The 26976-nt window shown below is 39.7% G+C and overlaps 2 protein-coding genes across 8 annotated transcripts in view; both read right to left on the reverse strand.

Annotated features, from left to right (window-relative positions):
• LOC127508848 (uncharacterized) overlaps nucleotides 1–17564 on the reverse strand; it is a 630120-nt gene extending 612556 nt beyond the window's left edge. For both annotated transcript variants that reach the window (XR_007928950.1, XM_051887290.1), the window contains exon 1: nucleotides 17437–17564. The gene's annotated coding sequence lies outside the window, so the exon portion shown is untranslated. The remainder of the gene's footprint in view (nucleotides 1–17436) is intronic.
• The window catches only part of LOC127508878 (uncharacterized), a 110671-nt gene extending 92683 nt beyond the window's left edge, over nucleotides 1–17988 (reverse strand). For 3 of the 6 annotated variants that reach the window (XM_051887348.1, XM_051887347.1, XM_051887343.1), the window contains exon 1: nucleotides 17047–17988. In XM_051887348.1, the coding sequence (XP_051743308.1) occupies nucleotides 17050–17988 (939 nt within the window). In that variant the 3' untranslated portion in view covers nucleotides 17047–17049. Of the gene's footprint in view, nucleotides 1–13616; nucleotides 13891–17046 lie in introns of those variants that run through there. The other 3 variants (XM_051887349.1, XM_051887346.1, XM_051887344.1) reach the window with 3 other exon arrangements.
• Between the last annotated feature and the right edge of the window lie 8988 nt (nucleotides 17989–26976).

The raw sequence follows: 26976 nt of genomic DNA on the forward strand, positions 1-26976 counted from the left end.
TTGTCTTTCCTTCTGAAAGTGTCTTTGTCTTATTTGGGATGGCCGCACAAATGTTAGAGTTCTGTAAGTAGGACTTTCTATTACTTAATTTTATATTTTTACTCCATAGAACCAAAATTGCACTATAACTCTTGCATTCTAGATCAATAAAGATCCAATATACTTTATAATATTCACATAGAGAACATATAGGCCAAATATTATTACAAATAATTCCATAAAGTGTTACTAATAATATCATTGTTTATTCTGGGTTTTTTTTTTTTTATTGTTTGAATGTTATGCTGAAGCAAGTACATTTTGCAATCTGACCCAAACTGTCATTTATTTTCATATGCTTCAGCTGAGCTAATGAATGATCCTAAATGCTGCTTTCTCTTTCTACGATCACACAGATAAAACTTGTGAAAGAAGGTCAGAGCTTGCTGCTCAGGTTAGTATTTTAACCCCTGGGGATTTTAAGCTAGTCCTTGACTAAAATGCATGTTTGAGCTGATTTAAAGTAAATTGTTTCTGATATATCTTAAAATATGTATGTGCCATTGTTCTGTCTCAAGATGCACACCAGTAATGCACTTTTTTTCTAGTGAACGTTTATAAAAACAACTTAAATGGCCTAATTGAACTATTGCCTGATCCTGACTTTGTCTAATCCCTGTCTGTGAAACCTAAAAGTTTTACCAACAACAAAAAAATTGTTTACTCAAAGTGAAAACCCTGTAATTACTTATTACGACTGGCTTGGCTGCACCAGAAAGCGCGCACCACCCTCGGGTGACACACTCCCCGTACTCCCTCGGGTGACACACTTTTATTGATGCTGACAATAAAACATATTGTGTCACAAATTAGATCTATAGATCTAAAAGACGCATACTTCCATGTATCAATCCTCCCGCAACACAGGAAGTTCCTAAGGTTTGCTTTAGGGGGCGAAGCATTCCAATATCGGGTTCTTCCCTTCGGCCTAGCACTGTCACCCCGCACCAAATGTGTAGACGCGGCTCTGACGCCCTTGCGTATGCAGGGCATCCGCATTCTGAACTACATAGACGATTAGTTGATTCTGGCTCAATCAGAGCAGATGGCGGTTCAACATCGAGATGTTGTTCTCGCTCACATGAGAAGGTTGGGGTTGAGACTAAACGCAATGAAAAGTGTGCTTTCTCCAGCTCAGAGTGCTTTCTCCCCGATTGCGCTGCTCTCGGGAGTTCTGGAGAGAGTTCGCCGGGACGGGGCCCGTCTGTTATTAGTAGCCCCGTTCTGGCTGGCCCGAGTATGTTCTCGGACGTGATGTCCTTGCTAGAGGGCTCTCCGATGGAGATTCCGATCAGGAAGGACCTTCTCTCTCAGGCGAGCGAGTCGATCCTTCACCCCCACCCGGAGTTATGGAAGCTGTGGGCTTGGCCTCTGAGGGGGCCCAGCTCATAAGCTCTGGTCTCTCAACTGAGGTTGTTGAGACCATTCTCCAATCCAGAGATTCACTTCATGGTGTGGAAATCACCAGTGGGATCCAGTTAACTGCCCCATTGGCGTGGTGCTGGAGTTCCTGCATGAAAAGATTTTCTACAGGGCTATCCCCCTCCACACTGAAGATGTACGTGGCGGCCTTAGCTGCTTACCATGCTCCTTTAAGTGGAGTATCTTTGGAGAGACACCCGCTTATAACTTGTTTCCTCCGTGGCACTTTGAGGCTTAGACCTGCAGTTCGCAGGTTTGGGATTTAGCCGTTGTATCACAAGGCCTTTCTGTGGCCCCCTTCGAGCCTATCAAAGAGATTCCCGAGAAATTTCTCACACTCAAAACAGTGTTTCTCCTTGCTATTATGTCTCTTAAAAGATTTGGAGACATTCAAGCACTCTCGGTATCGCCATCGTGCCTGGAATTTGCGCCCGGTATGGTCAAGGCTTCCTTGCATCCTAGACCGGGATACATTCCAAAGATTCTCACTAATACTGTGAGACCTACTGTACTGCAGGCCTTCTGTCCTCCTCCTTTTATGAGGAGTATGGCTGCCTCTAAGGCTTTTATTTCAGGTGTGTCCCTACAAGATGTTTGTGATGCGGCAGGCTGGTCCTCACCACACACATTTGTGAGGTTCTACGAGCTAGACCTCGGCTCCACTCTAGGGGCGCAGGTGTTTTCGTGAGTTGTGCGCTTTGGCTTCACATGAACGGTCACTTGCTCATATGGCGACGTTGGGATTGTCGTTCCCATAGCGATTGACGCAGCGCGAGTTCCCTTGAAAGGGAACGTCTCGGTTACGTATGTAACCTTAGGTCCCTGAATAGGGAACGAGACGCTGCGTCGCCCTGCCATACTCCCGGCTTGCCCGTAAGCTCTTTGCTTCAGAATTCAGAAGCTGAATGAGTGTGTTTTCGGGTAGGCTTTATAGTTCCTGGTCAGTGACGTCACCCGCCTATGACGTCCTGTCACCCTTTTGGACTGATTTCATACGTGCTTCACAACGCAATCATGCAGAGGCGTTCCCATAGTGATTGACGCAGTGTCTCGTTCCCCATTCAGGGAACTAAGGTTACGTACGTAACTGAGACATTATGGTGACGTATCTAGGAAACACTGGCAAACACTGGCATAGCCTACGACGTAGCCTGACGTGCACCTCTTCAAAAATGTAACAACGCATCAATTCTACATGGACCACAAGTTATAACTTGTGGACGCAAGTATCCCTTAGTGTTTGCCAGTTCTTGTTAATGTTTACGTGTTTATTCCCGTTTCCTGTGTATTGATCATTAAAGTCTGTTTTCTAGTAGTATCCTTTGTCTTCGTGAGTTTCCTAGATACGTCACCATAACGTCTCGGTTACGTATGTAACCTTAGTTCAGTGTTGGGGGCCTCCAGGAATGTGGTTGGGAACCACTGACTCAGAGTATACAGATAACCTCAACATCCGGTTCCCTGAGGTAACCTTCAGGGTATGCAAGTATTCATAGCAACTTATTCTCTGAACATAACCTGCTCCGGAGCAACTCATGTTTCAGTGTTAGTTTACTTCAGAGTTATATACACTGAACAAAATTATAAACGCAACACTTTTGTTTTTGCCCCCATTTTTCATGAGCTGAACTCAAAGATCTAAGACTTTTTCTATGTACACAAAAGGCCTATTTCTCTCAAATATTGTTCACAAATCTGTCTAAATCTGTGTTAGTGAGCACTTCTCCTTTGCCTAGATAATCCATCCACCTCACAGGTGTGGCATATCAAGATGCTGATTAGACAGCATGATCATTGCACAGGTGTGCCTTAGGCTGGCCACAAGAAAAGGCCACTCTAAAATGTGCAGTTTTACTGAACACGTCATATACGCCAATCCAGAGCATCCCAAACATGCTCAATGGGTGACATGTCCGGTGAGTATGCTGGCCATGCAAGAACTGGGATGTTTTCAGCTTCCAGGAATTGTGTACAGATCCTTGCAACATGGGGCCATGTGGTTACACGTGGTCTGCGGTTGTGAGGCCGGTTGGATGTACTGCCAAATTCTCTGAAATACCTTTGGAGACAGCTTATGGTAGAGAAATGAACATTCAATTCACGGGCAACAGCTCTGGTGGACATTCCTGTAGTCAGCATGCCAATTGCACGCTCCCTCAAAACTTGCGACATCTGTGGCATTGTGCTGTGTGATAAAACTGCACATTTTAGGGCCTGTTTATACCCGGTCACTTCATGCGTTTTCTCTGATTGGATAGCTTTCTGATCGTGAAAAGACCAGGTCTAAATGCCCTCCGAAACGCATTCGAAACAGGTATAAATCCGATCGCTTAAACCACTTCAGGAGGTGGTCTGGGACGCATTCCATTCAAAACTGAACAGGTCTAAATGCATCTGGTTGTTGAAACCACATATGTAAATTTAACTCCTCCCAAAAACACTAAAAAATAAATGTGTGAGAGCGTGTTATAGGCTAAATAACATGTTATAGCCAGATATGACAGCGCCACTGCAGCATGCATCGCTGCAAATGAGCAGCTGATATCTATTCAGCCAGACAACGCACAAACTGCCGCAAATCAAACTGAAAGTAAGTCTCAGGCGCTCAAAACACAGTCATCTTCATTAAAAGTAATGAGACTAAATGATCTTACCAGTGCTGATGCCACGCTCTCTTATTGTGTCTTTGATTTTTAAATTAGCTGATGATCAATAAAATACAGCTCATATTTGCTGCTTTCGGTGACGTGAACTCCATGAAATCTGCATATAGTGCAGGAATTGAAGATCGGATTTATATCCGTTTTGTGGAGACACATTTATGTGGCCAAGTGTAAATGCAATCGTTTTTATAAATCAGATAGCTAGAGTGGCCTTAGAGTGGCCTTTTCTTGTGGCCAGCCTAAGGCACACCTGTGCAATAATCATGCTGTTTAATCAGCATCTTGATATGCCACACCTGTGAGGTGGATGGATTATCTCGGCAAAGGAGAAGTGCTCAATAACACAGATTTAGACAGATTTGTGAACAATATTTGAGAGAAATAGGCCTTTTGTGTACATAGAAAAAGTCTTAGATCTTTGAGTTCAGCTCATGAAAAATGGGGGCAAAAACAACAGTGTTGCGTTTATAATTTTGTTCAGTGTATATACAGTACTGTGCAAAAGCCTTAGGCACATTAGTATTTTCACCCCAAAAAAGGGTTTTAAGCCAGTTATCTATATCTTTTGCCATAGTGTGTCATTAAATATTAGTTTACATTTCCAAACATTAATTTTGCTATTAATTGTAATAATCCAGTGATATTTTTGTATGGGCAAGCAGTCTGCTCCACACAGAGATCTGGACCCGTATGTATAAAACTTTTCAGAAATGCTCTTAAGTTTTGACTTAAGTGTCAAAAAATTCTTAGTAAAATGTAGGACTTTTCTAAGAGTAGGGGACTTTTATAAAGAAGCTAAAAGCAACTTTAGGAAAGTCTAAGACTGATTCTTAAGTGCTGACTTAAGTGTTGTGAACTAAGGACTACAATGATGTCAACTTAAAATGGCTTCCCTGAACCTCTGAATCAGCCAATAGTGAGCCTGCAAGGGTGAAGTCACAGCAGAACAACACCAATATTTATTATTTAATATTTAAATTTATTTTTAAAAATAGCTTTGCCTTGTGAAAATTATCACAAATTATTATTGATGGTGTGGAATCTTTTTCTATTGATATACAGTATGTCTCCTCATTTACAATTGGAGCAATGATGTGTCATGAGTTCCATTATCAACAGCTCCAACAACTCCAGGAAGCCCACTATCAACATAAAAGTGGCTTGCTTTTGCCGCATGGGTTGATGGTCAGTTGGAAAGTCAATGAACTGCCATAGAGTAGTGGCCATATGTGATGTCCAGCCATATGAAAATTGACATCTTCAACCTTAATTCAAATATTTTTCTAAATGTGTTAAAAGATGTAAGCATAAAGCGTAGCTGTGCTTGGCGACAATTGTTTCATGTGTGATAATGACTTTAAATGTAACAACTTCTCCCACTCTACAAATCAGTGCTCTAACTGTAGAAATGAAATAGTAATTACCTTTTTTGGTAACTGTAAAAATGCAGCAGTGCAGAGGTGATGACTTGAGCCCATCAGTCCACAGTAAGCAGGCTCTTAAATAGTACTATTGCTCCACTCACCACAAAAAAACATAGTGGCCAAAATTTTAAATGACCCTACAATTTTGCTTAAACCATCAAAATATGAGGAAAATATTGTTCATTTTTATGTTTATATTATTTCAATGTTTTGAAATATGAGGGAAGAATAAAACACTAAACTAAGCAAAGGTATTTATCTGACAAAATCTTTGGAAAAAGAAAAGGAAAACTACAGCTACAGGTTTCAAAAAAGCAAAGAAACTCAGAAAAAAGCACTCATTGACCACAACATAATCAGTTTTTAGTATTTCATTGGTCCTGTTTTTGCATGTGTTCATAATTTCTTTGTATGACAGCCTAGCCAAAAATAATGTTTGCACAATTTCATGTTTCATTTCATTATCACACATGAAATAATTGACTCCAAGCACAGTTACGCGATATGCTTACATCTTTTAATACATTTTTATAAACATTTGAATTAAGGGTGAAGATGTCAATTTTCATATGGCTCTACATCACATTTGGCCATTACTCTATGGCAGTTCATTGACTTTAGAATCTGACACCGTGGCCGTGTCTCCAAGACATTTTAAGAAACCTGCCTCCTAAGCTACGATATGCAAGCGTACCTGGACAAATGCTGTTTTAAACGCAAAGGATGATCACACCAAATATTGATTTTATTTAGTTAATAGAAGTTAATTTATGAATAAAATCCATTTATGACATTATTTTTTAAAGTATACATTTTTAAGCATTAAAAGCATGTGTAGGAACCGTGGATGAACCAGACAAATGAATCATTCAGATGATTCTTTCAAAACATAATTCCAGAAACCCAAACTCAGAGAATCTAATTTTCAGCTCCAGTCCATCTACAGGAAATGTTAGGGTTCAGAAAGAAGAGGATTCAATTTGTAGGGTAATTCACAGTTTATTAGGGAACAGATCAAGGAGTAACAAAACAGCAGCAAGGGCTAGACTGGATAATGTCCACAGTCAATGATGGCTGGTAGGAAGACACAGTCCATGGAACTTAAATGCCCAACCAAGAACAGTCTGCTGCTCAGGAGGTCAAGGATGATGGCAAACGAGACAGGGGAGCAATGGGCAGAGATGGCAGGTGGAACAGGGAAGCCAGAAGAAGAGCACAATCCAGCAGAGAGAGAGAGCACAATCCAGCAGAGAGAGAGAGAGAGAGAGAGAGAGAGAGAGAGAGAGAGAGAGAGAGAGAGAGAGAGAGAGAGAGAAAAGAAAAACTAAACTGACTAATCTGAAGGCAAAAACCATGAGATAAGAAGAAATAAAAAACAAAATAAGTAACCAGAAAAAACTATTATACCAAGGGAAAAAAAGAAAAGAAATTAAATCAAGTTGGTTAAAACTAAAAATCAAAATAAAGCTAGAAATGAAACAGAGCTCTAGTCATAGCAGAAAACAACATAGAAATAACTTGAGGCACAAAACAAATTCAAACTGAAGAAAGTAAAGCTTGACTAGAAAACTAGGAACAGCGCAAAAAAAAAACAAAAAAAAAACAAGACGTGAACAACAAGACACATTAACACGATCTGGCACAGAACCAAAAACACAAAGGCAATATAAAGGGAAGCTAATGAGGAGTAACATGTGAGATTAATAATGAGTTAACAGTGTAACAAGAGGGCGGGGCAACAATAGACAGTTGAACGCATGACGCAAATACCACAACAACACGTGCCAAAGCACATGGCGAACGAACACAAACACCACACGCTGAAGCGCGTGACCGGACAAACAAGAGAGCCATGCATTCTGGACGAACAACGGTACAAAACACAAACACAAGGTAGATCAAACTGCCGTCCTGACAGGAAAACCCTTGCTAATTACTTTTATGACCCACATGCTTCCTGACAGAAGGAGAAGTTACAAGCTCAAGCTATTTATGACAAACCAAATGGTCACCAAGAAGATAAAGAGTCTTTGAACTCCAGATCAAAAGAGACAGAGAGACAATGCAGGCCTCTTTTGTTTTTTCTGAGTGACCTAACTTTACAGAAAAACCCACAGACTGTTCTACAACTAAAACTGCTCCAAACTATTTTAAATGGACTCATCAAACATCTTTTAACTGCATACATTTTATATCATGTCCACACATACTACCTGTAACCAGTTCTGCTTTAGAACACCCACAATTCATGTAAATGTGATAACTTTGAATGGTTGAATGAAAGCATTTAGTGTCGACTATGTTTTTAATTCTCTTCCTCTCTTCTAAATCCTGGCTTGAATGAAATCTGTGTAAAATGTATCATATTCCATTTAATAGAAATTATGTCTAAAACAGTACTCTGCCAAAGCAGAGACCGGAGGTAACACCTATACAGGTGCTGGTCATATAATTAGAATATCGTGAAAAAGTTCATTTTTTTATTGTAAATTATTTTAAAAAATGAAACTTTCATATATTCTAGATTCCCTACATGTAAAGTAAAACATTTCAAAAGTTTTTTTTTTTAATTTGTTGATTAGAGCGTACAGCTCATGAAAGTCCAAAATCCAGTATCTCAAAATATTAGAATATTTACATTTGAGTTTCATTAAATGACCATCCCTACAGTATAAATTCCGGGTATCTTTTGTTCTTTGAAACCACACTAATGGGGAAGACTGCTGATTTGGCAATGGTCCAGGAGACAATCATTGACACCCTCCACGAAGAGAGTAAGTCACAGAAGGTCATTACTGAATGGGGTGGCTGTTTACAGAGTGATGTATCAAAGCATATTAAATGCAAAGTTGACTGGAAGGAAGAAATTGGGTAGGCAAAGGTGCACAAGCAACAGGGATGACCGCAAGCTTGAGAATACTGTCAAGTAAAGCCAATTCAAACACTTGGGAGAGCTTCACAATGAGTAGAATGAAGCCGGAGTCAGCGCATCAAGAGTCACCACACTCAGACATCTTCAGGAAAAGGACTACCAAGCCACTTCTGAACCAGAGACAACGTCAGAAGCATCTTACCTGGGCTAAGGAGAAAAAGAACTGGACAGTGAACAGTGGTCGAAAGTCCTCTTTTCAGATAAAAGTAAATTTTGCATTTCATGTTGAAATCATGGTCCCAGAGTCTGAAGGAAGACTGGAGAGGCACAGAATCCAAGCTGCTTGAAGTCTAGTGTGAAGTTTCTGAAGTCAGTAATGATTTGGGGGGGCCGTGACGTCTGCTGGTGTTGGTCCATTGTGTTTTATCAAGTGCAAAGTCAATGCAGCCATCTTCCAGGAGATTTTGGAGCACTTTATGCTTCCATCTGCTGACAAGCTTTATGGAGATGCTGATTTCCTTTTCCAGCAGGACTTTAGCACCTGCCCACAGTGCAAAAACCACTTCCAAGTGGTTTGCTGACCATGATATTACTGTGCTTTATTGGCCAGCCAATATGCCTGACCTGAATCTATGGGATATTTTCAAGAGAAAGATGAGAAACAGTCGATCCAACAATATACAGATGATCTGAAGGCTCAATAGTGCCTCAGCAGTGCCACAGGCTGATCACTTCCATGCCACACTTCACTGATGCAGTAATTTGTGCTAGGATCAAGTCATTTGCTGTAATATGTCCTGCCAATCAAGTATTGAGTGCACAAAAGAACATACTTTAAAGAACTTGAACTTTTCTGTTTTGCAAATCCATTTTTTGATTGATCTTAGGAAATATTCTAATATTTTGAAATACTGGATTTTGGATTTTCATGAGCTGTACGCTCTAATCATCAAAATTTAAAAAAAAAACTTTTGAAATGTTTTACTTTACATGTAGGGAATCTAGAATATATGAAAGTTTCATTTTTAAAAATAATTTATAATAAAAAAATGAACTTTTTGATGATATTCTAATTATATGACCAGCACCTGTATATGATTGGGGCAGAGAAAAGTCACCTTTTTAAACAGGATGGTATCTGATTGGCCAAAACTCCTCTCAGAGGTGGGACAAACACCTAAGTTTAAATAGTAATATCCCAAGTGAAACTAGTAAGCAGTGACTGCAAGCAGAACAAAAAGTAACCATGGAATAAGACAAGACCAAGCTGACAAAGGATAGACCTCATTCAAGCCATCCAACTTTCACTCACTTTTCATCTCTTTTATTTAATTTTCTTTTCCGTGAGAGTCTCGTGTTCTAAGTTTTGCCGCAAAGTTCAACTAAAGACTTTTGCCGCTTCAATTTTAACTCCAGCCACGACAAAGAGACTTACTTTCATTTTGCCAGCAAGCTAAAATGTGATTGGTTTTTACCTAACCACCATCTGGACCTGAAAAGACTTGGAAAGCCCTTCTCTCAACGCTGACGAGAAGATTCACATTTAAAGTCGACTCAAGCAAGTACCTCCAGGTTCTAAAGCTGAACTGGTGCATTAAATTAATGATTCATGGTTCGTTCAGGTCAGGTCTTTTGATGTGAATGTTTTGCTAGGAATCCTGTTCATTTCATCATATCTCTCTCTTAAAACTCTTTCTTTCTCATTTCCTTTCTTACTGCAACGTGTATGAGTGTGTGTACGTGTTTGTGTTAGAATAAATAAAGTATCTTGTAGATTTTAAAAGAAAGTGTCTTGTATTATGTGCTTGTAAAATTTAATGTCTTAAACTGTCAATCTTGTTACCGAACTATTAGTTTTTTCACGATAGTGGATATTCATATTCGCTACAGAGCTTTTTACGGCCCGAGCAGATGAACGCTGGACGATTCAGTTGCTCAGTCATAAACTAAATGACTCTTTATAATTCCCTATTAATTAATTATTTCATTTGAGCTAATTTTGCTTCCTGTTCCTTACACATGGATTTAGTTCGTCTCAGTATCATCTGTTTCTTCATGTAATCACAGACAGATTTGATGATGTTGAAATCAGATCTCTGTGTGGAATCGGTAGTTGTCAGACTGCTTGTGTATACAAAAATATCACTGGACATGCATTTTGTATGATCCCTCTTATTTTGTTAAAATTATTCACATTTTCACAGATTCTGAAAGGGGTTCACAATGTTTCAAACAGCACTGCATATATATATATATATATATATATATATATATATATACATACAGGTGCTGGTCATATAATTAGAATATCATAAAAAAGTTAATTTTTTTATTATAAATTATTTTTAAAAATGAAACTTTCATATATTCTAGATTGCCTACATGTAAAGTAAAACATTTCAAAAGTTTTTTTTTTTAAATTTTGATGATTAGAGCGTACAGCTCATGAAAGTCCAAAATCCAGTATTTCAAAATATTAGAATATTTCCTAAGATCAATCAAAAAATAGATTTGCAAAACAGAAAAGTTCAAGTTCTTTAAAGTATGTTCTTTTGTGCACTCAATACTTGATTGGCAGGACATATTACAGCAAATGACTTGCTCCTAGCACAAATTACAGCATCAGTGAAGTGTGGCATGGAAGTGATCAGCCTGTGGCACTGCTGAGGCACTATTGAGCCTTCAGATCATCTGTATATTGTTGGATCGACTGTTTCTCATCTTTCTCTTGAAAATATCCCATAGATTCAGGTCAGGCATATTGGCTGGCCAATAAAGCACAGTAATATCATGGTCAGCAAACCACTTGGAAGTGGTTTTTGCACTGTGGGCAGGTGCTAAAGTCCTGCTGGAAAAGGAAATCAGCATCTCCATAAAGCTTGTCAGCAGATGGAAGCATAAAGTGCTCCAAAATCTCCTGGAAGATGGCTGCATTGACTTTGCACTTGATAAAACACAATGGACCAACACCAGCAGACGTCACGGCCCCCCCAAATCATTATTGACTTCAGAAACTTCACACTAGACTTCAAGCAGCTTGGATTCTGTGCCTCTCCAGTCTTCCTTCAGACTCTGGGACCATGATTTCAACATGAAATGCAAAATTTACTTTTATCTGAAAAGAGGACTTTCGACCACTGTTCACTGTCCAGTTCTTTTTCTCCTTAGCCCAGGTAAGATGCTTCTGACATTGTCTCTGGTTCAGAAGTGGCTTGGTAGTCCTTTTCCTGAAGATGTCTGAGTGTGGTGACTCTTGATGCGCTGACTCCGGCTTCATTCTACTCATTGTGAAGCTCTCCCAAGTGTTTGAATCGGCTTTACTTGACAGTATTCTCAAGCTTGCGGTCATCCCTGTTGCTTGTGCACCTTTGCCTACCCAATTTCTTCCTTCCAGTCAACTTTGCATTTAATATGCTTTGATACATCACTCTGTAAACAGCCACCCCATTCAGTAATGACCTTCTGTGACTTACTCTCTTTGTGGAGGGTGTCAATGATTGTCTCCTGGACCATTGCCAAATCAGCAGTCTTCCCCATTAGTGTGGTTTCAAAGAACAAAAGATACCCGGAATTTATACTGTAGGGATGGTCATTTAATGAAACTCAAATGTAAATATTCTAATATTTTGAGATACTGGATTTTGGACTTTCATGAGCTGTACGCTCTAATCAACAAATTTAAAAAAAAAAAAAAAAAAACTTTTGAAATGTTTTACTTTACATGTAGGGAATCTAGAATATATGAAAGTTTCATTTTTTAAAATAATTTACAATAAAAAAATGAACTTTTTCACGATATTCTAATTATATGACCAGCACCTGTATACACACACACACATCGGTTCTCGAATCTGATTGGCTGATAGCCGTGCGATATTTCAGTGATAACAGCACTCCTACCTTTTCACCGTTTGTATCACTCCGCTTGAACGGCTCTTACAGTGGTTAAACATGAGACATAATTCAATTTGAGTACATAACACGGGCAATCTTTGGTCTTATTAATCTATTACTTGTTCCAGAGCGAGTCGAATTGTGCTATGTTAAATTTGATAGAAACTTCATAGAGGTGGGGTGGATTTATGAAGTTTGACTGCCAGTTTGAGGATCCAATGGAGTTACGAGGTTTTAGCACAAGCTTGGCACACTTATAACCTATCACGGGCACACTGGTGCTTTTGTACGGTTGAATGAACTGTACAATTGTGTTTATTTCCTACAACTTTAATGTGATTGTTGTTAATTTGTTGTTCAATAAATATTTAATATAAATATGTTGTATTTGGTATTGAGAAAGGGTCCATTAATGGGTAATATGGATTGAGTGAAAGTTACATTAATACGCCATTAGATGGCGGTAAAACTTCACAAGTGAATGAGTCAGTCAGTTACAAGAGACCTTTAATTTGAAAGGATCTTTTGCAAAGGAAGTTGTTTTTGCACTGTATGTATGTTATGGAAAATTCCTTTAGCTGTAAAAAGAACAAATACAAAGATCGCTTTCCTCAGCGGACAGTCAAACTGACTTTTATGATGGATATATATAAGAATGAATGTTATATATTAGACACAGGTAATACTCGCTCAGGCGATATATCTCTCTCTTTCTCTCTAATACTGTACAAAATTCAATGAGTTTCAATAGAGGGACTCGATGTTCCTTCGTTACTAGTTCTAAAGTGACATTTTATAATTAGACTTGGTCCAACTGTCAACTTTTGAATCTGTGGCGGAAGGAAGTAGTGTTGCACAAAAGAGGGTTTTAAAGACACTCCGTTGTTATTTCTTATTTATTTACACACTTGTGCCGTCGAACTGTTGTATAAACGCAATATCACACTCGTAGCCATGCTGATATACAGCCCTATCACACGGCTACTAGGGGTGTAACGATATATCGCAGTACGATATTTCGTGATGCAATAATGTTATGATATGTATCATAGAGTGATGGCGATGCTTTTACGATATGACGGCAGTCTAATCTTATTGGTTGAGCTGCCGACGTGACCTACTGTGCAACATGGAGGTGGCAGTGAGAGAAGCTGGGTTGTCACCGCATATTAAGGGTGTGTCTCAATCAGATCTCTAGTTCAATTCAATTCAATTCACATTTATTTGTATAGCGCTTTTCACAATACATGTCGTTTCAAAGCAGCTTTACAGAGAATGCATGTCAACATTACAATCTGGAGAATGCAGTTAGCTAATAATGTAATAATTTAGGCAATTAATATACAATCACTGTTAGCAATTTAATTGAAGGTAGAAGCAATGAGCTCCTGGAAAAATGAATTACATATTAACAATAATTAGGATATATAGAAATTTGCGAATGTGCGTGTTGATCCAGATGTTGCATCTTCTGAAGTCCTCGCAGGAGTTGGCGCCGTCTCTTCACAGGTGTTGGTCATCTGAGGTCTTCTTAAGAGGCTGGATCCAAACTGAAACTGATGTACTCTCTAGTCACCTCGGGACAGGCATCCCGAGGTAAAACGGAAAAGCAAATGGAGAATAATTAGCATAGCTTCTGTTCATAACATTAAGCAAAGATAGTCATGTGCAATTGATCTGATATGAGATGGATTATGTGAATCCTTGGCTGAAGAGATGTGTCTTTAATCTAGATTTAAACTGGGTGAGCGAGTCTGAGCCCCGAACATTATCAGGAAGGCTATTCCAGAGTTTAGGAGCCAAATGTGAAAACGCTCTCCCTCCTTTAGAGGACTTAGCTATCCTAGGTACAACCAGAAGTCCAGAGTTTTGTGATCTTAAAGAGCGTGAAGGATTGTAGGGCGATAGAAGATCGGTTAAGTACACAGGAGCTAAACCATTTAGAGCCTTATAGGTCATTAGCAGTACTTTATAATCGATACGGAACTTAATACGTAACCAGTGTAGAGATGATCAAATTGATGTTATATGATCATATTCTCTTGACCTGGTAAGAACTCTAGCAGCTGCATTTTGTACCAATTGTAGCTTGTTTATTGAGGAAGCAGGGCAACCAGCTAGTAATGCATTACAGTAATCTAGTCTAGACGTCATGAAAGCATGAACTAACTGTTCTGCATCAGAAACAGATAACATATTCCGTATCTTAGCAATGTTTCTGAGGTGGAAGAAGGTTGTTTTTGTAACATATGAAATATGATTTTCAAAGGACAAGTTGCTGTCTAATATAACACCCAGGTCTTTAACTGTCGAGGATGGAGTAACAGTACATCCTTCTAAATGCAGATTGTAGTCAGAGATTCTGTGTACAGGTTTTTGGCCCAATAAGTAATACTTCAGTCTTATCTGAATTTAATAGAAGAAAATTACTAGTCATCCAATGTTTTACTTCTTTAACACACTCTGTCAGATTGGATAATTTAGAGTTTTCATCTGGTTGTGTTGAAATATATAACTGAGTATCATCGGCATAGCAGTGGAAACAAATTCCATGTCTTCTTATAATATTACCAAGTGGCAGCATGTATATTGAAAATAGCAGAGGGCCTAACACAGATCCTTGCGACACTCCATAATTTACTATCGTTATCTTAGATTTTTCCCCGTTTAAATAAACAAAATTGTGACGGTCTGATAGATACGACCTAAACCACCGTAATGCCTGTCCCTGAATACCAGTGTAATTCTGTAGTCGATCTAGGAGTATTTTATGATCTATAGTGTCGAACGCAGCACTGAGATCAAGTAACACTAGTATTGAGCTACAGCCTTGGTCAGAAGCTAGAAGTAAGTCATTTGTAATTTTAACGAGCACAGTTTCTGTGCTATGATGAGGCCTGAATCCTGACTGAAATTTTTCATAGATAGCATTTTTTTGCAAGAAGGAGCACAATTGGACCGACACCACTTTTTCTAGTATTTTAGATATAAATGGAAGATTTGAAATGGGTCTGTAATTTGCCAATAAATTTGGATCTAATTATGGTTTCTTAATGAGAGGCTTAATAACTGCTAGCTTGAACGGTCTTGGGACATGACCTAGAGATAAAGACGAGTTAATAATATTGAGAAGAGGCTCTTCTGCTACAGGTAACAATTCTTTCAGTAGTTTAGTGGGTATTGGATCTAATAAACATGTTGTTGGTTTAGACGCTGTGATAAGTTTATTTAGCTCTTCCTGTCCTATAGTTGTAAAGCACTGCAACTGTTCTTGAGGGATGATAATTGAGGCTGAATCATAAAACTCTGTCAAAGGTTGTACATTTACAATTGTATTTCTGATGCTTTCGATTTTTTCAGTAAAGAAATTCAAAAAGTCATCGCTACTAAACTGTAAGGAAATGTTTTGTTCTGGTGATGTCTGTTTATTTGTTAATCTAGCCACTGTACTAAACAAGAACCTTGGATTGTTTTGGTTATTTTCTATGAGTTTGTGGAGATGCTCGGCCCCGGCTGCTTTTAGAGTCTTTCTATAACGGGACGAGCTGTCTTTCCACACGATTCTGAAGACCTCTAAACGAGTTTGTCTCCATTTGCATTCTAGATTACGAGTTTCTCTTTTGATAGCGTGAGTAATACTGTTGTACCATGGTACAGTATTTTTCTCTCTAACCTTTTTTAATCTCATCGGTGCAACAGTATCTAATGTACTAGTGAAAGTGGTGCACATACTGCTAGTCATTTTCTCGAGATCATTTGTGTGTTTGGGTACAATGAGCAGCTGAAACAGATGAGGCAGGTTATTTGTGAATTTATCTATAGTTGTCGGGAGAATTGTTCTACCTAGTCGATATCGTGGCGCAATTTGACAAATATCAGCAGTATGCAGTACGCAAGTTACAAGGTAGTGATCAGTGATATCATCACTTTGCGGTAGAATTTCTATATCGGTAGGATTGATTCCATGTGATATAATTAAATCTAGTGTATGATTAAGACGGTGAGTGGGTCCAGTGACGTTTTGTTTGACCCCAAACGAGTTTAGTAAATCTGTAAACGCAGCCCCTAACGCATCATTTGTATTGTCTACATGAATGTTAAAATCTCCAACAATCAGTGCTTTATCAACGTTGACCAATAGGTCTGAGAGAAAGTCTGCAAACTCTTTTAGGAAATCAACATAAGGCCCTGGAGGTCTATAAACGGTAGCCAAAGCAAGAGATAGTAGCGACTTTTTACTTATATCTGAGAGTGTAACGTTTAGCACGAGAATTTCAAATGAATTAAACCTGTAGTTTGTTTTCTGGGTAACGTTAAGAATCTCTCTATAGATTGTTGCAACACCACCGCCACGGCCAATCAGACAGGACTTGTTTTTATAACAGTAGCCCGGTGGACTAGACTCATTAAGACCGAAATAATCATTTGGTTTAAGCCATGTTTCAGTAAGGCAAATTACATCAAGACTATTATCTGTGATCATTTCATTTATAATAACCGCCTTAGGTGTCAGCGATCTAATGTTTAGTAGCCCTAGCTTTAGAAATTGTTTTTGTTCAGTAATTTTGCGAATTTCTGGTTTGATCACGATCAGATTTTTTCTAGATCCTTTATTTTTATTGTTAAACCTCACTATTCGGGGAATAGACACAGTTTCTATAGACTGTACTACACTCACATTTCTATCAATTAAGTGGGCAGAACACAGACTGTGATTTGAGGTTTGACTCACTAGTCATACGGTGCGAAGCGTCTTGGAGATGTTCTCCGACAGAAGATCAGCTCCGATTCTGCTGGGGTGCAGGCCATCAGCACGGAAGAGCCTAGGTCGCTCCCAGAAAAGATTCCAATTATTTATAAAGAGCAGCTTCTGTTCAGTACACCAAGACATTAACCATTCATTTAAAGCAAATAATCTACTGAACCTTTCATGTCCACGTCGGTACATCGGAAGCGGTCCGGACACAATGATCCTCGTCGCGGGCGATGTGGCTCGTACCGTCTCGATCAGGCTCCTGAAGTCCTGCTTCAGCACCTCCGTCTGCCGCAGCCTGGTGTCATTCACCCCCACGTGCAGAACAACAGCTCCGATGCTCTCAGCGCCATTCAGGATCGCGGGAACCTGTGTAGCGACATCGAGAACACGAGCACCAGGAAAACAGTGACTGCGCACCTTACCTTTGGTTGTGGTAGCGTGGACGTGACGGACGATGGAGTCTCCGGTGACCACGGCATCGCGTTCTGCCTCGCGAAGAGGGGAGAAGCGGTTCCTCGTCGAAACCTCGAAGACTGGGGGCGGCGGAGGGGGAGAGGTCCTGGTCCGAGGCCTGGCTCGCGCCTTCCGTTGCTGAAGAACCCAAGGTCCCTGGTGTGACGGCGCCGGAGTGAACGAGGGCTGGGATGAACGCGTTCTGGGTGCTCGGGCCCTGTGCAGAGAAGCACACGGCGTAGAGGAAGCAGGAGTGTTAAAATCACGCTGCAAACTTACCGAGGATTGGTGAGCGTCAGCACGGGATGTTTTCAGCGCTGTTCGCCGCTCCCGTAGCTCGGCCTGCTTCTCCAGAAGGGTCCGAATCTGTCGTTCCAAAGCCTCCAGCTCCAACTGCACCGCATGCAGCTCGAACGTGTCCTCACCTGCACTCAAAGGTAGAGACACATCCGATACACTCGCCATTAGTATAGATGAACAATAATATTGTGAGTGAGAAGAGTACAAACGCTAGTGTGACCACGCCGCTATTGCTAACGGGCTAAAACTAGTAGCGAATGTCGGGAAGTCGGATAAAACTAGCGATATCAAGGCAATCCGAGTGTTTTTTATATAAAATAATGTCGGGATGTGTTCCCCTGCCGTAAAAGAGAGAATGATAGGTTCTAAATTTGATTTTAAGAAAAAAAAAACAAGCAATTAGGAATCAACTCGATGGAGCTCTAACTCAAACAGCGCGGCAGCAACAAACAGGAAGTGTAGTTCAGTGTTTCGCGCACACAACGAATCTTGCAAGCAGGTTTAAACGTTTCTCATGTCAGTCTCTTGCTTGGTCGCAAGTCGTGGCTTTCTTTCACTGCAGTGCCACAGCAACAGCTGTGCTCACAGAAAAGCAAAAGATGCTTGCGATGCTTTGCTTTAAGGAGTTCTGTCTTAGGGGCGTTCACATATTGCGTCTTTTCTGCGTGCAAGTCAGTTATTTTGAATGTAGCTGCGCGGCTGGCACGCTCATAATGGAAGTAACACTGTCGCGACGCGCATGCGGTGCGTTTTCCAGGCACATCGAGATGAAAAATTCTCAACTTTTCAGAATGCTGCAAGTGCACCGCAGGCCATGTGACAAGAACTAACTGATCAGCTATGGCCTTTCCGTAACAAAACATCGAAAGTTCAGCCGAAAAGCTGAATCATAGCTGTACAGAGTGGTTTTTATATCTTATCTCCGTAAATATTTCTAGTAGTGAAGAAGAAGAAGAAGAAGTTTTATTTATATAGCGCCTTTCCGTAGCTCAAGGTTGCTTCACATAGTGCTATACAATACATTTGCACATCCACATAACAAACACATAAGGCCAGATTTAGCCACATTATCCAAAATGCATATTGAAAAGATATGTTTATAGCTGAGTCTTGAAGGTAGGCAAAGATGATATATTATGAAGTGTAAGGAGTAGCGAATTCCATAATTTAGGAGCATTAACACTAAATGACCTACCACCTACAGTGGACAGCCGAAAACGAGGAATGGACAAAAGACCAAGCTCAGATGATCTGAGGGACCAGGCAGGAGAGTAGGAGTAGAGTAGGTCAGACAGATATAGAGGCGTAAGACCATTTGATGCCTTAACCCTCTGGGGTCTGAGGATTTTTGGGGCCCTGGAGAAGTTTTGACATGCCCTGACATTTGTGCTTTTTTCAGTTGTTCATAAACATATTAATGACAAAAGTGTCATTACACTGTATTCAGCATGAACTAGGCTACAATAATATGTGAGGAACATGTATGTTCATGTTTGTGTTGTTGAAGGAATAACGTTTATGCGTGGTTATTGAAAAAACAAAAAACTTAAGTCACTGAAATAAGGCCAAAAAAAAATAAAAAATTAAATCTGTGTTCACAAGACTTCTGGGTATTGGAGGTTGTAGACTAGAGTTTTTGCTTCAAAATGATGTAAAAATTATCTTGCCTACTCGTTCATATAAAACAATAGAGAGATTTAAATTTTCTAAGACATTTTTTGTCAAGAAACACAGTATGCATGGAGGCGTGAATCTTCATGAATAATGCTGTGATTCACACCTGAGAAGACAAAAGATTTGCATAATGAGCCGCATAATGAGCTCTTTCAGTCAGGTAGGCTGTGAAAAAACCCTCTGTGATCATGCTGATAAGAGGATTAATGTCCACTCTTGACAAAAAAACATGATTTTTGTGATCTCATGCACATATTATTGCACATCATGTGAAGAAAATTTTGTATAGGCCTATGTTAAATTACATTACCAGTCAAAAGATTGGACGCATTACTAATGTTTTTAAAAGAAGTCTCAAGTCTCAAACCAAATAATGGTTTTCTATTTTAATATGCTTTAAAATATAATGTATTTCTGTGATGTAAAGCGTCTGAACATTCCTACCTCTATGGCATTTCATATAGGCTCATATATTTGTTATATTATATAGCCTAAATGTTAATGTGCAGTTGACAAACTATACATCATTAAAAGATCTAAGACTCAAGCTTCACATTTTGACTCTTAAAATCTTATATTGACCGTAATTTCTTAATATGCTTAAAAGCATGCACGTTTGGAGAAATATTGATGGATTCATATATGTTTGTCAATTTTCTATACAGAGGAGTAATATTTATTCAATATTTATTGTCATCACTATGAAGGCTGGATACTGTGTTTTCAATTCATACTTGCAGCCGGAAGGCGCTCTGTGCACCTTTAGTCCACAAATATCTCAGTAAAAGAAGAGGCATATCATGTGACATTCCAGAAACTAACAGAGGCTTCCAGAGATCACTATAACATACAGATAAACACTTTTCAAGATAATAAATACACGATTGCGACAATGTATACATGTATTGCCTCAGAATTTGCGTCTGAATAGCGCTCGCTCCGTGGGCGTGGCCGCATTAGCGGATAATGAGCTGAATCACGGGTGTCTGACATGTGTCTCTTTTCATTCAGATTACATTAACAGAGAATTTTTGTTTTCGATTTGACTTACACAATTTAAAACCTGACATTTCAACATTTCTTTAGACATAAGTCTAATTTTTTTGTGATTAGTATTTACTAAGTTACAGTTCATTTTCTGAGAACTATCAGATTGGACTTCGTTCAGAGGGAGACGACAGATCACGCATCATGTTAGTTTTCTTTATTTTATATAAAAAGCACAACATTTTGTTTTTACTCTGAGTCTACACAAATAAAAGAAGATATTTCACAGATTAAAATGGTGTATAACTCTTAATTGTATGTGCAACATTGACGGAGTATTTTGAGTCTCTTTCATACTGATAAGAAAAAAGCACGGTGGTATCACTGGCGCGACCAGCAGACCCCTGAGTGTTAAATGTTATAAGTTATATCTTAAAGTGAATATGTGAAGCCACAGGTAGCCAGTGAAGATCATGCAGTAGAGGAGTAATGTGAGCAGAACGCCTGGTAGAGGTGAGAACTCTTGCTGCCGAGTTTTGAACATACTGTAACCTTGAGGTTTTTAGGCAGACCAAGAAATTGAGCATTGCAATAATCCAGGCGTAATGTGATTAATGTATGAATTAAGATTTCAGCATCAGCTAGAGTGAGAGAAGATCGAAGATGTGCAATATTACGAAGATGGAAAAAGAGTTTTTAATGACAGAAGAAATATGAGAGGCAAAAGATAGAGATGAGTCAAATAAGACACCAAGATTACGGACAGATGAAGAAGGCTTAACATGAACCCCATCAATTTCAAAGGACAGGTCCATCCTTTTGACTGAGGTAGCAGAGCCAACAGTCAATATTTCAGTTTTGTTATTATTTAGTTTAAGAAAATTCAAGGACATCCAATGCTTGATATCCCTGATACATGCAGTAAGTGAGTTAGGCAGGGATAGCCTATCAGAGCTGGTGGTAAGGTAGATTTGAATGTCATCATCATAGCAATGAAATTGAAGTCCATGCATGCGTATGATGTCACCAAGTGGAGAAATATAAATAATAAACAGAAGTGGACCCAGAACTGAACCTTGAGGAACACCCTGTGAGACCGGAGCAGTGGCAGATTTATACCCTTGTATGGTGATATAATATTTTCTGTCGCTGATGTAGGAAATGAGCCAGGAAAGAGCTGAACCAGTGATACCGATATCAGAAAGGCGAGAGATGAGTATTTCATGGCAGATTGTGTCAAATGCAGAGCTTAGATCGAGAAGAATCAGGATGTTTATTAACCCAGAATCCATAGACAGAAGAATGTCATTAACCACACGAAGAAAAGCAGTTTCAGTGCTATGCGAAGAGCGAAATCCTGACTGAAAAGGTTCAAAAAGGCCATTTGCGTTTAAGTAAGATCTCAATTGTGAAGCCACAACTTTTTCAAGAATTTTACTTAAGAATGGTAAATTTGAGATTGGCCTGTAATTATTCATGTTTAGACGGTCAAGGCCCGTTTTTTTAAGAATGGGGGTCACTGCAGCCATTTTTAATTCTGCTGGAACAATGCAGGTTTATCATATGTGTACAGTTTGTCATATGTGTTATGAAAGGTTCAATCTCAGGAACACACATCTTAAGCAAAACAGTAGGTGTAGGATCAAGCTGGCAGGATGTGGAATTAGACTTCACAATTAAATCACTTATGGCAGCAGAAGTAGTGAGTAAAAGCAGAGAGAGAGCTTGTTGAGTGAGTGTAGTCAGCTGACATCAAGTGAATATTTAAGTCAGTTGTATGAGGGGTGTCTTTGGAAATGGATTCAGTGATTGACTTCAATTTGTCTGAAAAATAATGAGAAAAATTATTCACAAGCACCTCAGAGCCAGAAATAACATGTTGTGCAGGATTAGTGAGTTTGTTGACCATAGCAAACAGAGATTTGGGCCTGCACATAGAATTCTTAATAGTAGAAGAGAAATATGAGGATCTTGCAGCATTGAGGGCTGTACGGTAGTTGAGCAAATGTTCTTTCAAGGTCACAGAGTGCACAATGAGTCCAGGTTTTCTGTACAGTCTTTCCAAGCGACGTCCCATAGCTTTCATTGCTCGAAGTTCTGGAGTGAGCCAGGGTGAAACGTGCAGGTGGAACCAGTCTAGTTTTAATGCTGCATATTTCTGATGGACAGTTGGATAGTAAACAATCTGACAAGGTGGAAGACCTTATTGAATCAGTGAAAGCAGATGGATCCACAGAACAGATTTTACGATAAGTGAGCATTTTTTCACAGGAGATATAGATGTAGGAAAACTAAAACTGAAGTTTAGGAGTTTGTGATCTGAAAAAGCAAAATCAGTTCCACTAACAAGAATATTATATAAGCCAGATGTACATATAAGATCCAATATATGACCCCTGGAGTGAGTAGCAAAAGTTACATGTTGAGTTAGACTGAAACAATCAAGAACAGACATCAGTTTGTTGCATTGTACAGTGTGTTCATGTACAGTGGGTATGGAAAGTATTCAGACCCCCTTAAATTTTTCACTCTTTGTTATATTGCAGCCATTTGCTAAAATCATTTAAGTTCTTTTTTTTTTCCTCATTAATGTACACACAGCACCCCATATTGACAGAAAAACACAGAAATGTTGACATTTTTGCAGATCTATTAAAAAAGAAAAACTGAAATATCACATGGTCCTAAGTATTCAGACCCTTTGCTCAGTATTTAGTAGAAGCACCCTTTTGATCTAATACAGCCATGAGTCTTTTTGGGAAAGATGCAACAAGTTTTTCACACCTGGATTTGGGTATCCTCTGCCATTCCTCCTTGCAGATCCTCTCCAGTTCTGTCAGGTTGGATGGTAGACGTTGGTGGACAGCCATTTTTAGGTCTCTCCAGAGATGCTCAATTGGGTTTAAGTCAGGGCTCTGGCTGGGCCATTCAAGAACAGTCACGGAGTTGTTGTGAAGCCACTCCTTCGTTATTTTAGCTGTGTGCTTAGGGTCATTGTCTTGTTGGAAGGTAAACCTTCGGCCCAGTTTGAGGTCCTGAGCACTCTGGAGAAGGTTTTCGTCCAGGATATCCCTGTACTTGGCCGCATTCATCTTTCCCTCGATTGCAACCGGTCGTCCTGTCCCTGCAGCTGAAAAACACCCCCACAGCATGATGCTGCCACCACCATGCTTCACTGTTGGGACTGTATTGGACAGGTGATGAGCAGTGCCTGGTTTTCTCCACACATACCGCTTAGAATTAAGGCCAAAAAGTTCTATCTTGGTCTCATCAGACCAGAGAATCTTATTTCTCACCATCTTGGAGTCCTTCAGGTGTTTTTTCATGTGTCTTGCACTGAGGAGAGGCTTCCGTCGGGCCACTCTGCCATAAAGCCCCGACTGGTGGAGGGCTGCAGTGATGGTTGACTTTCTACAACTTTCTCCCATCTCCCGACTGCATCTCTGGAGCTCAGCCACAGTGATCTTTGGGTTCTTCTTTACCTCTCTCACCAAGGCTCTTCTCCCCCGATAGCTCAGTTTGGCCGGACGGCCAGCTCTAGGAAGGGTTCTGGTCATCCCAAACGTCTTCCATTTAAGGATTATGGAGGCCACTGTGCTCTTAGGAACCTTAAGTGCAGCAGACATTTTTTTGTAACCTTGGCCAGATCTGTGCCTTGTCACAATTCTGTCTCTGAGCTCTTCAGGCAGTTCCTTTGATCTCATGATTCTCATTTGCTCTGACATGCACTGTGAGCTGTAATGTCTTATATAGACAGGTGTGTGGCTTTCCTAATCAAGTCCAATCAGTATAATCAAACACAGCTGGACTCAAATGAAGGTGTAGAACCATCTCAAGGATGATCAGAAGAAATGGACAGCACCTGAGTTAAATATATGAGTGTCACAGCAAAGGGTCTGAATACTTAGGACCATGTGATATTTCAGTTTTTCTTTTTTAATAAACCTGCAAAAATGTCAACAATTCTGTGTTTTTCTGTCAATATGGGGTGCTGTGTGTACATTAATGAGGAAAAAAAATGAACTTAAATGATTTTAGCAAATGGCTGCAATATAACAAAGAGTGAAAAATGTAAGGGGGTCTGAATACTTTCTGTACCCACTGTATATTAAAGTCACCAAGAAAAATTACAGATGAATAACTAGCACAGACAAGAGTAAGTAACTCACTAATCTCAGAGAAAAAGTCTGAATGCAATTTTGGAGGTTGATAGATTAAGATTACAGCCATAGATGTTATGCCAGTCATTTTCAATGCAAGATATTCAAAAGATACAACGTCATGGAACTCAATCTTAGATATTTTGATACTCTCGTGACAAACTACAGCCAACCCTCCACCTCTACAATGGAGATGAGGTTGAGAGAAATAGATGTACCCAGGTGGAGTTACGAAGTTTAAATTTAAAAAGTCATTGGGCACCTGCCAGGTTTCCATTAAAAGCAGCATGTCCAGATTTGTGTCAATGATTATGTCATTTAGCACTGATGCTTTATCAGTTAAAGAGCAAGTGTTCAGTAGCGCACATCGCATATCTGAAGATGCAATATTGCCATGTTCAAAGACGGGATCGAAGCGTAATGGTCTCAGATTTCCAAAGTTGATTACACGATTTTCCTGTTGTATTTAGGTAATGAAATCAGTTTATCAGTTTGCTGAAACTTCCTACTCCTCTTGGAGAGCGCAGTTCATGGTTGCATAGCAATGACCGACGCCACAGGAACGCAAGCGCTTTGGAAGGAAGGAGAAGCGGTGCGGGCGCGCCTTCCACGCGTTTTTAGACACGATATGTGAACGGTCCCTTAGGATTCTTAATTCTAAGTTCATGTTAAATTTAACATTTTTTTTTAAGTGACAGACAGACCTATTCAGCTGTTAATTTGAATAAAGAAGGTTTTTATTAAACCATGAAATGTGATCTTGTATGTAAAATAAGGAAAATTATTGAAATTTGTTAATGTTTTTTAAATAAGTCTTATTTGAATTTCAGTTTCATTTTGTTCAAAATATCGTGATACGTATTGCATCGTGAACTCAGTATCGAGATACGTACTGTATAGTGACATGAGCATGTCGTTACATCCCTAATGGCTATATATATATATATATATATATATGTATGTATATATATATATATATATATATATATATATATATACACACACACACACATTACACACATGCTACCGTTCAAAAGTTTGGGATCTGTAAGATTTTTAATGTTTTTAGAAGAAGTTCTGTCTGCTCACCAAGGCTGCATTTAAAAATACAGTAAAAACAGTATTGTGAAATATTACTACAATTTAAAATAACTGTTTTCTATTTGAATATATTTTACAAAGTAATTTATTCCTGTGATGCAAAGCTGAATTTTAATCATCATTAGTCCAGTCTTCAGTGTCACATGATCCTTCAGAAATCATGCTAATATGCCGATTTGCTGCTCAAGAAAACATTTCTTATTATTATCAATTTTGAAGACAGTAACAATATGTAGACTCAGAGCACAACGGGAGAACAGTTAAACAAGTTTTATTGAAGCGACAGAGTTGAATGACAGCATAAACTGGTAAATGAAATGCAGTGGAGTGATGGGTGATGATGAATGGAGAGTCACAGTCTATTGTTGAATGTAGCAGATGAATGGAGCACACACCTCAGTTGCCGTTGACCGGAGTGAACACACGAAGATAGGGGAAGTGCACGGAGAACACAGGAGGAGACGAAGGAGATGGAGTGGAGATTGTGGAGCGCCGGAGTAGGTGACTTCTTTGCCAAATAGTAGCTAGGTATATTGAGCATGGAGTAAACGTCTAGTGTCTGCTAGGGAGAACAGACAATGAGTGTGACTGAGGTGTGTGCTTAAGTAGTCCATGGGTAATGGGTTGATCAAGGACAGGTGAAACTGATTAATACTCAGGAGAAAGTGATCGTTGTGAGGGAGTGACGGTGGAACCTGGTGTATTCCGTGACAGTACCCCCCCCTCCACGGCCCGCTCCTGAGGGCCGAAGACCCAGACGACGAGGCGGCCGGCCTCTTCCACGGGGGGCTGGGTGTTCTGGATGTGACGCATGGAAAGACGTGAGTAGAGTGGGATCCAAAATGTCTTTTCTGTGTACCCATGAATGTTCTTCTGGTCCATAGCCCTCCCAATCGACTAAGTACTCCAAGTGGCCGCCACAACGTCGGGAGTCTAGTATCTCTCGCACACTGTAGATCGGGTCCTCTTCGATGATCATGGGAAGGGGGGGGGTTTTCCACGGGACCAGGTTCTGTGGAAAAGGGAGACACAGGTGAGAAATGTGGTTTTAACAGTGACACATGAAATGTGGGGTGAATCCTGTAGTATGAGGGTAACTTAAGTTCATAAGTGACCGGATTGACCTCACGAAGGATGGTAAAGGGACCAATGTCACCTGGGACTCAGCTTCCTACACGGCAGTCGCAATCTGATGTCCTTAGTGGAAAGTCATACCTTCTGCCCGGGTTGG

Source organism: Ctenopharyngodon idella, chromosome 3, assembly GCF_019924925.1.
Source record: "Ctenopharyngodon idella isolate HZGC_01 chromosome 3, HZGC01, whole genome shotgun sequence".
Taxonomy (NCBI): Eukaryota; Metazoa; Chordata; class Actinopteri; order Cypriniformes; family Xenocyprididae; genus Ctenopharyngodon; species Ctenopharyngodon idella.